At 45.1% G+C, this 12,806-nt stretch overlaps 2 protein-coding genes across 35 annotated transcripts in view; one reads left to right on the forward strand and one right to left on the reverse strand.

The window, feature by feature from the left end:
- LYRM9 (LYR motif containing 9) overlaps positions 1 to 8,255 on the reverse strand; it is a 41,162-nt gene extending 32,907 nt beyond the window's left edge. For 2 of the 33 annotated variants that reach the window (XM_074594235.1, XM_074594212.1), the window contains exons 1-2: positions 7,705 to 7,983; positions 1,755 to 2,018 (exon numbers count right to left, since the gene is read on the reverse strand). Coding sequence is in view for 1 of the 33 variants with exons in the window: in XM_074594206.1 (XP_074450307.1) it covers positions 7,976 to 8,017 (42 nt within the window). In the remaining 32 variants the exon portion in view is untranslated. Of the gene's footprint in view, positions 1 to 1,724; positions 2,019 to 2,708; positions 2,760 to 7,434; positions 7,543 to 7,704 lie in introns of those variants that run through there. The other 31 variants (XM_074594242.1, XM_074594228.1, XM_074594216.1 and 28 more) reach the window with 30 other exon arrangements.
- Positions 8,256 to 9,331: 1,076 nt separating this feature from the next.
- The window catches only part of NLK (nemo like kinase), a 59,581-nt gene continuing 56,106 nt past the window's right edge, over positions 9,332 to 12,806 (forward strand). For both annotated transcript variants that reach the window (XM_074595997.1, XM_074595998.1), the window contains exon 1: positions 9,332 to 10,296. In XM_074595997.1, coding sequence (XP_074452098.1) covers positions 9,839 to 10,296 — 458 coding nt within the window. In that variant the 5' untranslated portion in view covers positions 9,332 to 9,838. The remainder of the gene's footprint in view (positions 10,297 to 12,806) is intronic.

The following is a 12,806-nucleotide window of genomic DNA, read 5'->3' on the forward strand; positions in this document are numbered from 1 at the left end:
TTTATTGTTGATTACCTCAGATTAGTTATTAGTTATTTGAAATTCCACTGAACAGATCCTTTAATAACACCACAATATGTAATGTAACTTAGTATCTCTACATATGAAATACCTTCCTGCAACAGACACGAGCTCAAAGCATCAAAAGGTATGTAAGCCTATGGTAGAAAATAACCCCTGTAAGTTAATAACCTGGACAGGTGGTTCTCCAGCTCTGCACAAACACAACAGGCTCAGGCAGGTAGCACTAGTACAAACATCCATTGAACGACCTGACAGAAGTTAAATAAAGCACATGGAAAACAGAGCACTGAATGGCTCCATACACCACACTGCACAAAAAGATGATCTTTAAACTATTTCCATCATAACACAGTTAAGGAACCTTGCTTCTAAAAAAGACCCAAAACAAAAACGAGCACAGAGGTCAGTTTGAAAGAAGCCGTGTTGATTTACATGAACTAGGTGAGGATTTGGCTTCACATAGTCCATTTCAAATAAACATTACTAAAGTCTACTATCAGATATACGGATGTAATTCTGGAGTGAATATGAAATTTGCTTTTCACATCTGTGATCGCCAAATAAAGCACAGGCTTTGAGTTGCACTAATTATAACAAACTTTCTATGTAAACTTAAGTTTAATTAGCATTACATTATCCCAGTTTACTGGGATCACACTCTGAAGACAATGCTGGAGTGAAACATTGTCATGAACCAGGCGGCAGGTTTGTTGTTTCCTATTAGTTTCCAGGTGTTTTGGTCCTGGATGTATTCCTGTCTTAACTATTTGTGTATGACAAAGAAATATAGTAATATTGGCAAGACCACAGGGAATAATCACTACTCTGTACCTCAGAGAAAAAACAATGTTTAAGTTGCATTCTCAAAATTGCCCTGCTGTAATGGCTAGGTGTGCCGCTGCAAAGATGACAATTTAAAAATTACTGTTTGTTTAAGGGTTTCCATAACGCATTGTTCTTTTTTTGATACTGAATGCATATGCTTTATTACAAGACTCAAGGAACTCTGACACGGGGAAGGATTTATGAGCTATTATGCTAGACAAAATCAGTCATTACATGAAAAAACACTAAGAAGCTATCCAAACTGGAAATAAAGTGGGGGGAAGAGGAATTAGAGTCAGGTTGGACTTTGTACTATCATCATAAAGCTAGGGCAAACAAAATTAACTGGTATTTACATCTACATTATCACCTGCAAGACTTCAGCAATCTGAAGGTTTACCCTCCTACCCAGGACTTCACTAATCATACCTATGGATTATTGGGTCAAAATACAGCTAATCTGACAGAGCAAGTTGTTGCAAGCACTTTGTTTCAGTGTAATTGAATGCAGGACAAGAAATAATCATGACCATTAGCCATGATGTTGCAAACAAGCTCTTAGCAAGAGGCATACAATGAGAGAACCAACACAATCAATTCAGATCAACTCAATTGCTTTGTTCAATTTGTTGTCACTGGCATCAATGACAGAACAAAAAGCTAACTGCAGGACAACCAGAGCAGGAAGTCAGGTCTCTGCAAGATGGTGTTTCAAAAAATACCACCACAGCAACAATATTTTCTATTCTGATTAAATCTACAATCCAGAAAATTCAACATATCATAAGCACTGGTGTTTTAGCCTCTTTCCTCTCTCCCCCCTCACTGAATAAAAAAATACAGCAGAAACACAAAGTGCTTGGATGTTATTGTACCTATTTTAATTTGGAGGAAAAGGAAGTAACCTGCTTCTCTCCCCACTCCAAAAAACATTAGGGATTCTGCTCACACAAAACCAAGTGGCTTCTGGTGGTGTTTTCAATTCTCCACCTTCTAGGGAAGATAACATGCTGTGGAGCTATTTTAAGAACATCTCATTCACAAAGGTCTCCAATTCAGTCTTCAGAGACAGAGATGATTTTCTTGCTGCTTCAACGTCTTTACTGGCATGACATTTGCTTCAGAGGGAGTTCATTTGCTGTTCCAACATCAAAATGGAGAAAGAGCAGCTGCCAGGAGAGGGATAAAAGGAAACACTGGTGACAAAGAGCAGCAGGGTCATTTCTGGTGCAAAGAAATGTAGAACAGAGAGAACTGCAGAACTGTCACTTTCTCCAAAAAGCCACAGGGGATAAAGACCCCCCCCCCTCTGCCTCTTGCAACTGGTGTTTAGTAGCAAGAAGGAAAATGAGAAGAAAGAGCTAAACAATCAGGCCAAAGTCTGCAAATGGCAAATTAGTATAAATCAACTTTAAGCACCCGAGCACTGCCAGTAAATGCCAAGCTCACACTTAAGCTCTGCAGCGAGCAAAGAATTCAGCAACTATTTCAGAAAATTCAAAAGAAAACACTTTTGGCTAGAAAGCACTACAGGGTATGGAGTTCAGTGTTTCAGAGGTGACAGTCAAGGGGATGAATTCAAGCCCCCATGCTAATCATGACCATCCTCTCTGTATACGCAGTATACTGAACAAACTCGGGGCAAAGCTGTCAACTGCAAAGCATGACCACCACAAAAACTACATCGCAAGAGCCACAAACAGGGCTGACAGGCCAGTGAAGCAACATAAGTGCCTGTAGAGTCCGATCTCCAACATCGCAGACATGCACTATCTTAGGTGACACCATCTGTCATTTACACCAGTTGTCCCCTACCCCGTATCTCAGTCCTATCAGTGCAGCTCTACTGAAGTACGTACCATTCCATCATTTTAATCGCTTTTCAAAGAAGCCAAGTTCCCACACTGCTGCTTTAAAGAAAAAAGATGAGGCTCATCTTGGTCAACATGCCTTTTTGATAGACTTACAAGCTTATTCTAGGTCATCCACTTGGTTTGACGACTTGATTTTTTTTCCCTCCCTATCTTCTTATTAATACATTGCCCAGAGCAGGACAGGGATTTCTCCCTCATTCAACAAGACAAGCAGAACCTTGCCCTCCTCTTAGATGAAGGCATACTGCCATCCTTGGCAAACTGGAAGATACAAACCTTTATACGTAATCACAGTTAAAACAAAATATTCTTTCCCCCTGCTCCTCACTGAATTTTATTAATAGATTAATTTCTTCTTTTCCAGTTTTGTAGAGAAAATGTTTTAAAGATTAAAACTGTGGAAAATTATTCTTTGCAAAGAAAAGGACTAATATACACCAACTGGAATTTTAATCCTATGATACTTTGTGTATATTAATGTTTATTCTGTTGTATGTTAGGACCACAGTCTATTTAGAGCATGATATTTATCTGACTAACCAAACCTCCTCGAATTCACAGACATTAGTACCAAGTTCACGACACCTTAAGGGCTTCAGCATTAGGATTTATGAATAAAATATTACAGGATGTTACAGAATACTGAGGACTGTATCTGCAGAGTTGTATATGAAGGTATGTGTGAGCTTGTCAAACACCCACATGATAAATTATCAATAGTACAGCTCAGAGTACCCCTTTTGTGGAGAGACAAATCTGTGCAAGCACTTTATTATGCTTTGTTCCACTTAATGTTACTTTTTCTGCATTAAAGGGTTAAAAAAACCCAAACAACTACATGAATAAGTGCTGAAGGACATTTATGCACAATACTCAGCCATGAAATCAAAAGACTTATCCTGATAGTCAGCATCTCCCGTTTTCACAGTTAGTTCCAGTGGTACAAGAAAAGCCCCAAAAAGCCTAGGTCTGGAACTGGACCATAACATTTTATACTGTGCAATATGATATCATCTTTTGTGGTGAAATTTAAGTTTAAAACACTGCTGAGGAGCAAAGAAATAGAACCGGCTGATTACAAATTGTCTTCCATCCCTTGCCCTTATGCAGAGTACTGTAAAAAAGATTATACCCCTGCAAAGCAAGTGGCAAATCCAATGGGAAAATAAAACTCTCAAGAGTCAGAAAAGACTAAACTTGACACAGCAGATTTTCAAAAAGGGACAAGCCTGTGCCCTCTGTTTCTAACACAGAGTGTTTACTTTTATATGTAGTTTTTAAATGAGTTTAACTAAGAGCGCCTGACAAATCTAGCTCTACTAGCATTCCGTGTTTGATACTCAAACAGCAGACTTGCTACTGCTTTACAGCACTCTTACTGTGAATAAAATAGTAAGAGACAGATGCATGTCCCCACGAATAACTGTCTTCACCAGTAAGAGATTAGAATTGATCTGTCATGTTTCATCAGCAGTAGTCACCAATCACATATCTCCATGCATCACTGGGGATGACAAATTAGTTGCAATCAAACTGGGCTCTGGCAGGACCTAAAGCAGTGTCTCTACCTGCCCAGTTTAAATTACTATGGTTAGATTTTGCCAACTCACTCATCAAACAGCTCAAGCTCATTGAGCTACTCACAAAATACTCTTGCTCAAAGTTTCATGAGCCAGCTCTGTAATGAGGTTCCCCTCGGCAGCCTTATGCTTCATATACAGAGGCATTAAAATACAAGGAAGCACTGACTTACAGTAGTACACGATTAATTCATCCTGCAGCCCTGTTCCAAAGAGGAGTGATTCATACAACTAATACGTAACACTTTCAAGTAAAAGATCTGTACTGAGGAAACAAAGGGTCAATTAGAAGTTGAGCACTTTGTCTGCAAGTTTCATGTTTCCTTAATATTCTTTTTAAAGTTTTTTTTTCCTTAAACATACCTCTGTATGAATCAACAGGATCTTGTCCCCCTTAACTTTCACAGCATGAAGTGCCTAAAAGCAGCTGAACTGACAGTCTTAACTTCACAGCATGACAGAGGCCAGGGACACCAAATAAAAGTGTTTATAAACCCAGTGTGGAAGAAAGATATACTTGTTAGGGTGGGTTGTTCAACACTGGCATCTGACAGAACTCCATATGGAAGCATAAGATAAGTGTTTCCCTTCAGCTGCCGTGAACTGGCTGGATGGTTGTACTCAAAGCATTGCAGTCAATGGCTCAATCCCAAATGGAGACCAGTGACAAGAGGCATTCCTCAGGGGAAGGTACTGGGACCAGCACTATTTAACATATTTGTCGGCAACATGGACAAACATGGCATCGAGTGCACCCTCAGCAAGTTTGCTAACACCACCAAGCCGTGTGGAGCGGTCCACACACTGGAGGGAAGGGATGTCATCCAGAGGGACCCAGACAGGCTTGAGAGGAGCCTGTGTGAACCTCATGAAGTTCAACAAAGCCAAGTGCGAGGTCCTGCACATGGGTCTGGGCAATCCCAAGCCCAAATACAGGCTGGGTGAAGAATGGATTGAGAGCAGCCCTGAGGAGGAGGACTTCGGGGTGTTGGTGGATGATAAGCTCAACATGCCTCAGCAATGTGTGCTCACAGCCCAGAAAGCCCACCACATGCTGGGCTGCATCCCCAGCAGCATGGCCAGCAGGGCGAGGGGGGGATTCTGCCCCCCTGCAGTGCTGCCTCCAGCTCTGGGGCACCAACAGCAGAAGGACACGGAGCTGTTGGAGCAGGGCCAGAGGAGGCCACAGAGATGCTGCGAAGGGTGGAGCCCCTCTGCTGTGAGGACAGGCTGAGAGAGCTGGGGGGGTTCAGCCTGCAGAAGAGAAGGCTCCAGCGAGACTGTATAGCCCCTTCCTGTACCTTTACCCTTTAACTCTAAGGAGCCTACAGAGATTTGATTCCTACATTAGTGACCAGAATTGCACTTGTCTATGAACGTTTCTCAATAAGTGATCATCACAAGACTTTCAATCTACGCTAGAAAAAGGTTGACATTTTCCCATATCACCGAACACTTTATTTGTGACCATAAATTCAGCTATAATCCAGTGGCAAGAACAAGACAGTTAATGTTTTCCTTCCCTTTTCTTCCCAATATGCAGTTGAAGATGACTGACTTTTAGCAACTACACCGGTAAAAATTAAACGCTACTGAAAATCAATTGTTTAAAGACATGTGATCCAATTAACTCAGTAATGTACCTAACTGAAAAAAATATTAAGATGACACTCTATATTTGGACTTGAATAATCCCACTGAGACATTAATCTGCAAATACATTTAGAACCCATTTCCATACAATGACTATTAGGCTATCGCTTGATTTTACTACTTGGAAAGATTTTGTAATAACAGAGAAAGAAAAAAAGTCCATAATAAAAATGTGTGGGAGAATTTTAAAAGCCATCCAGTCCTCACCCCTATGGCCAGGCCTACCCAACCTGCTTTGTATCTACATCCTTCCATCGTCCCCGAGACCACACCATACCTCTCCAGAGCTGGAAAGGAAGCAGAGACCAAAAGAATCCTTCATTCACACCGTATTCATACTAGCAGTTTGTTATCAACTTCAATAAAAACATCAAACAGACAGCTAGAAATACAAGTTCTAAATAAATATTCTGACTCTTCTTCCAATACATAATACTGTAAAATGGCTGTAAGCCAAATCTACTCTTGCTTACTTTTTTTTTTTAAAAAAAAGCAAAGTGTGTTTTTAAAACTGTGACATGATTGCAAAACTCTACTAAAATTCCAGACTGGAATATTAGCTAACATTTCAAAATGCTACAGAGACAGTTTTAACAAGGAACCTTGTCTTAATTCCTGTAAAACTTCTATTGTTTACATTCTCAAAGAGCCATCAAAAAGTAACCAAAACCCATTCTTAAAAAGAGTTTGCACTCAAGTTTTAGGAATTGCAACAGGTTTTCACATTTATAGCCTCCTTTACCACATGCTGTATAGAAGTCCAGTGATGTTCAGTTTTCAGAGAGACATACAGAAAAGACAGATCACGGTCCTTGATACTGTACCACCAGGTATTTGTTGGTACCACTTCAGCAATGCAGTTGTACTGTTAGAGTTCTGCTGGTCTTTTTTCCCCCCCCCGTCAAGACAGGAACCAGCTGCCGAGAAGGAAAGGCTGCCAGCTCAGCCATAACAGGGGCACGCACAAATTCGTCGTCAGTCATTTATTTCCTTTGGAACTGCTCACACAATTTAATCATATGAAGGAACCTCTTTATCACTATCACAATTAATTTAACTCCACTACCATCATAGGTACGTCTCTGATAACTAGCGGGTTTTGTGAAGTAAAACTATTAATCAGGTATGATTAATATTCACATAAGAAAGTGGAAAGTGTTAAAACTAGCAAATTTTTATTAATCTCTATGTTTTAGGGAACACTTATGCTTTAAAGAATCACATTGCATTCCCCAAGCACACAGATTAATGGTGTAAGTAAACTAAAACAACAAACCACAAAAAAATATTTTGGTCCTATGTTAACGTGTACTTCACATTTGAAGCATTACTTACGAGTGTGTTAACAAGCATGCTGCAGCAAGCCTCAGGAAAAAGAGACTTAAACGATAACTGGCTATACAATCTGCTCCTAGCTAGCTGCTGAAAAGAGCTAAACCCTCTAGTCATTTGTTCCTCCTGAGGTAAGGGACACTCACCCTGTGCTGTGCTCCCACCCGCTCCGGGCAGCCACAGGCCCCGAGAGCCGCCCCAGCCTGACCTGCTCCAGGCCTTTGAGGTAAAGCCTGAACGCTTCACCTGCTGGCCTTCAAATCCAAGGAAAAAAAAAAAAACAACTCACCAAACCCAAAAAAAGCTCAAAACACCCCCCAACCTCCCTCATTTTGAGGCCAGCCCCCATCTTTAAAGCACATTCCATCAGGTGAGCTCGGCAAGCTTCTTTTGTGAGACACAGCTTTAGTAATCACCTTCCTCTGGAGAGCGGGGCCGGGGCAAAAATATCTACCTCAGGAAACCGAGCTCCTCTTCCCTCGCTCGGTCCCTGGCTCGCCCTGGAGCCAGCACAGCCCTCAGGGCCCCGCTGCCGCCGGGGCGGACAAGCAAAGGCCCGGGCAAGGCCGCGCCAGCCGACAGGCACAGAGACCCCGACGGGCACAGGGACACCCCCCCGGCCCAGCTCCCGCCGCCGCCCCTCAGCGCCCACAGTGACCTCCGCGCCCCGCCGCGTCCTTATCTCACCCCGCCCCGGCAGAGCCATTGGTCTCTCCGGCCGCCCATCATCCTGCTCCCCGTCTCCCATTGGCCGGCTGCCCACCTGCGGCCGGGCTCGCCGCCGGCTTCCGCGTCCGTCACCCGGCGCCTCGCGCTGCGATTTGAAGAAGAACGGCTCCCCTTACGCCCCTCGCCGCTCCTCACTGGTGAGAAGAGCTGTCAGTCACGGCGCCGCTTCGCCTCCGAGTACTATTGGCCCAGTAACCCCTTTTCGGGCTTTCGTTTCTCCTCATTGGGTAATTGGATCAGATAGGGGGCTGCGATTGGGCAAAAAGCAGGTCTCGAGGGCGGGACTCGGCTCGCGGGGAGAGTCAATTGGCCAGTAGGCTGCAGCGGCACCGCGTGATTGGCAGGAGAGGTGAGGAAGGCGGGGCCACCCGAGGTGAGGGTTGTGTGAGGTGAGGGAATCTCGCGGGGTCTCGCTGGCTCTGGGCGCGGAGGCGCGCGGTGATTGGGCGGCTGGGGTCAAGGGGGCGGGACTGAGTCAGGGAGTCTCCGCAGCGGCCGAGTCCTATGGGCCGGCCGCGCTGGGTCCCGCGCGGTGATTGGGTGGGGGCGGCTCTCGCGGAGCCTGGTGGGCCGGGTCCGATTGGCTGCGGGCGGGTGTCGGGCGCGCGCCCCGCATGGGGGCGGGGGGGGGGCCGGCGGGGGGAGGGCAGGCCGGGTGCGCGTGCCCGCTGTGCGCTCCGGGCTCCGTGAGGAGGTGAGTGGCGGCGGCGGCGGCGGGTCGGGCGGCCGAGGCGGCGGCGGCCGGGGGGCGGAGCGGCGCTGCGCGGCGGGGGCCTGAGAGCCCGCCGCCCCCACCCCTGCCCGCCGCAGGCAGGCGGCGGAGACCCCCCCCCCTCCCCCCACCCGGCCCGCTCCTGCCCGCCCCGCCGCGGGGAGCAGCCGCCGGCGCCCCCCGAGAGGCGCTGCCCGCCGCCCGGCCGCCCGGCCCGGGCTGTCAGGGCGCCGCCGCCACCCCCCGCGCCGCCGCCCCGCGCCCCCTCTTTATCCCCCGGCCCGCGCTCGCCCCCGTCAGTCATTTGTCACTTTCCCCGCTCCCATCTCCCCTCCCCGCCCCGTCCCCGCCCGCCCCGCCGCCGGCTGCTGCCCTGCCCCGGCCCTTTCTCTTCCTCCATCTATTTTTATCGTCTCCTCATCCCCTCTTGCCCTCCCCCGCCCGATCCTCGCCCTCCCCGCCCCCCCCCCCCCCCCGGCTCCTCCCGTCCCTCCTCACTTTTTCTGGGTGCTTGCGTGTGTTTCAGGCCTTCAAGGAAAAGTTGCAAACTCCCAAGTTTTTTTTTTTTTTTTTGTTTTTTTTTTTTTTTTGTCTTTCCGTATTTGAGGGAGCAGGTGCCTGGAAGGAGGGAGCTATGTAGGAGGTGCCTGGGCGCTCAGGGAGGTTCGAGGGGGTAAATGGAGAGGATGTGGGAATGGAAGGGGTAGACTTGTCAGTCCTCTCAGGGTATTCCAGGGGAGAGACTCCAAACCCTCCTTCTGGAGGGAAGGGGGATTGATTGCTGTATTCCTTTTTTATAAACAAAACAAGACAAAAAAGTGAAGAAAAAAACCAAAACCCAATCCAGTTGCCCAAGGATGGAGTTTCAGTAGCCAACCAGAGCTGGACTCTTGGGGGAAGAGGGTTCGTGCACACTGGCTCACGCACACATGAAGCGATTCTCCAAATTGTTTGGCTTCGTGAAGAGATAAGGCCAGTTGAGCTCAATGTTTTTAAAGGTGGGCCGTGTATGATGAAACCCAACTTCTTTTAAAGTGTAGCAGATTTCATTTTTATGGCCAAATGACAGCTTGACCCAGTTGTTATCCAATCAAAGGGCATTTTTTTGAATGTCTCTTTGTGGCACGACAGCCAACGCAAAAATGATGGCGGCTTACAATGGCGGTACGTCTGCAGCAGCAGCAGGTCACCACCACCACCATCACCACCACCTTCCTCACCTCCCTCCTCCTCACCTCCATCACCACCACCACCCTCAGCATCACTTGCATCCAGGCTCTGCCGCTGCGGTGCATCCCGTACAGCAGCATGCCTCTTCGGCAGCTGCGGCCGCGGCAGCGGCGGCCGCAGCGGCGGCAATGTTAAACCCAGGGCAGCAGCAGCCATATTTCCCATCACCGGCACCGGGCCAGGCCCCTGGACCAGCTGCAGCAGCCCCAGCTCAGGTACAAGCTGCAGCAGCTGCTGCAGTTAAAGCGCACCATCATCAGCACTCACAACATCCACAACAGCAACTGGACATTGAGCCGGACAGACCTATTGGATATGGAGCCTTTGGTGTTGTCTGGTGAGTAAAGACAAAAAAACTGAACCGATTTTTCCTTTTCATTTTTTTTTTACCAGATCATAATTCATTCTTGGGTTTTGTCATTTGAATCAGAATACAAGAAAGCTGCTTACTACAAATTTTTTTACCGGTTCTTCTCTGTTCTTAGAAAGTTGGCTTTACTTGTTTTTGTTGGCAGAACAAAGTTTAGGGTGGTGAAGAGCAACCTCTGACTAACAGGCCACACCATCATTCTCTTCTGAGACAAATGCAACGTGTTTATATACCTTATAAACATTATATTAGAATATGTATTCTGTGTAGCTAAGCTGTGCTCCCTAAAATTTCAGGTTAACAAATGAGCATTAGAATATGTGTTTTGACCAGACTTAAGATGTAGAAATTAAAAGTGTATGAAAATATCTTCCTTCTTCAGTCATCTCTCAAGATCTTTGTCTAGGAGACTGTTTGACCTACGGTAGAATGCTCTATGCTACCTGAAACAGAATAGCTGAACTTTGCTCTCCTCTCATAAATGTAAATGGGATTTTCTGTCTTACTGTAGTACTGCCTCCTTTTATTCCCCCAGACGCTATTTCAGAGGATTCTGTCAGTGGAGCGTAATCTCTTCTAGTATATTTTGTGACCACTGTAATACACTGTGTGTAATTATTGCCCTTCAGGATCGCTGAAGCAAAACCAGCATGATTTTTGATTTATTTTTTTTTTTTTTAGTAAACAGTTGTCAGTTTACCGTATTCTGAAATGTTCATTAGAAACATGAAAGATGCCTCGGTGGTGTTTTTGAGAGCAGGCGTGTTGCAGCACACTTCCTGTACCACAAAGTTTGAAGCGTGCAACCGTGTCGTCTCCGCACACGACTTTCCCCAGCATTCAGTCGAGAAGACTTTCTGTGGTGCTTGAGGAGTTTTGCTGTAGGTACTGTCCGTATTTCATTTTTTCTGAGAGAAGCATTGCGTGCCGGGGGCTGCAGCCTGAACCAGCACACACAGGCAAAGTGCTTTGCAGGACAGGCCTCAGAAAAGCAAGACACGTTATTCCTTCATCCCAGCCCGTAAAGTTGGTCGCTCGTAACCAGACCGGTGTTTGTAATAAAATCACGTTTTCTAAGAAGGCTGAACAAGCTGCACAAACTGAGGCGTGGGTTAATCTTATAGTTGATCTTGTGTCCCTTAATTCAGAAGGCCTAGGGAGTTAATTTAAATGCTAAGTTTTCGAAGTTGGAGGGGTGCTGTTGTACAGTTAGTACTGCTGTGTTCTTGCTGTGGTACAGTATAAAAAAGTTGATATAAAAGAATGAAAACTGACAAGAAATCTGCTGTAAAAAATTATCCAAAGATTATTTCCATCTGTTCATGTATTTTTTTTTTTTTGATAAACTGTGGAGTTTAACTTAATTGTTCCAGAATTGCTTAAATTTAGATTGTTATGTAAGATCAGACCTTGTTATCGTTCCTTCAAGCATTTTGTTTACCTGTATATATTTCCTAGGTCTTTATTTTCTGAGTTTTGTTTGCCAAAAAATCAGGTGGAAAGAGAGATCTGCTTTCATAATATTCAGTAGAATAAAAGGTCATGCTTGCATATTTAAATATAATAACATAAAAAACGCTGAGGGGAAAAACAGAAGTGGAGAAAGCAGCAGGGTCTGCCCTTGGCTGACATCAGGTAGAGCGGTGCCAAAAGCGTCCAGCCCCTGACCCAGAACTGCCTTCACGCAAGAGGAATGGCCACTGGTGGGATGGGCCTCGCAAAGTTGTAACCACAGCTCTTACTTCAAGACAACAACATCTTAAAAAAAAAAAAAAAAAAAAAAAAAAAAAAAAGAAAAAGAAAAAGAGGGAGGGTGTTAAATAAAATAAAAGCAGAAGTGTGGAGGTCAGATCTCCTTTGGTAAAGCTGCGAGGCTGCACGGACCGAGAGTGCAATTGGTTGACATTAGTTCCTCTTTGCTCACATGTATTTGAGTTCAGTGGTCACTGTTAGGCTTTTGGCATTTCATGTTTACTCCTGCAGGTGATTGCAGACTGAATTTAGGAGGACACTTGTAAGCAATAATTAAACTGAATTTTAGCTTTCATTCAAAAGGTGAAAGAATGCCTGTGTAATTTAATTTTAGCCATGTGAGGTAATGCAACTGAACATAAACGTTGAGTTGGATATTTATAGTTTAAGTTGACTTAGACAGGATAAAGGTATACTTTGGTACAAGTGTAACAGAATTTTCAGTAACGTAAGGCCTAAGCTAATTTTGAATAAGGATTCTGTTGCTTATCTGTTTCTCTTTCTGAGCATGTATCGGCACTAATAAATAACTGAAAGTTGGTGTCTGTACTTCTGAGGGAAATGGATATTATTCTGCAGACAGTTTGAGTATTTGAAGAAGTTGTCTTTCATCTCACCACTCAGATGTGTCATTGCATTGTCTAGAAAGATACAACTTATCCTGCAGTTAAGTTTAGCTCGTCAAAGAAGTAATCAGTAGAGTGTGGTATTGAGTTTCCCGTTAG

The sequence above is a fragment of the Larus michahellis genome, chromosome 7, assembly GCF_964199755.1.
Source record: "Larus michahellis chromosome 7, bLarMic1.1, whole genome shotgun sequence".
Lineage (NCBI taxonomy): Eukaryota > Metazoa > Chordata > Aves > Charadriiformes > Laridae > Larus > Larus michahellis.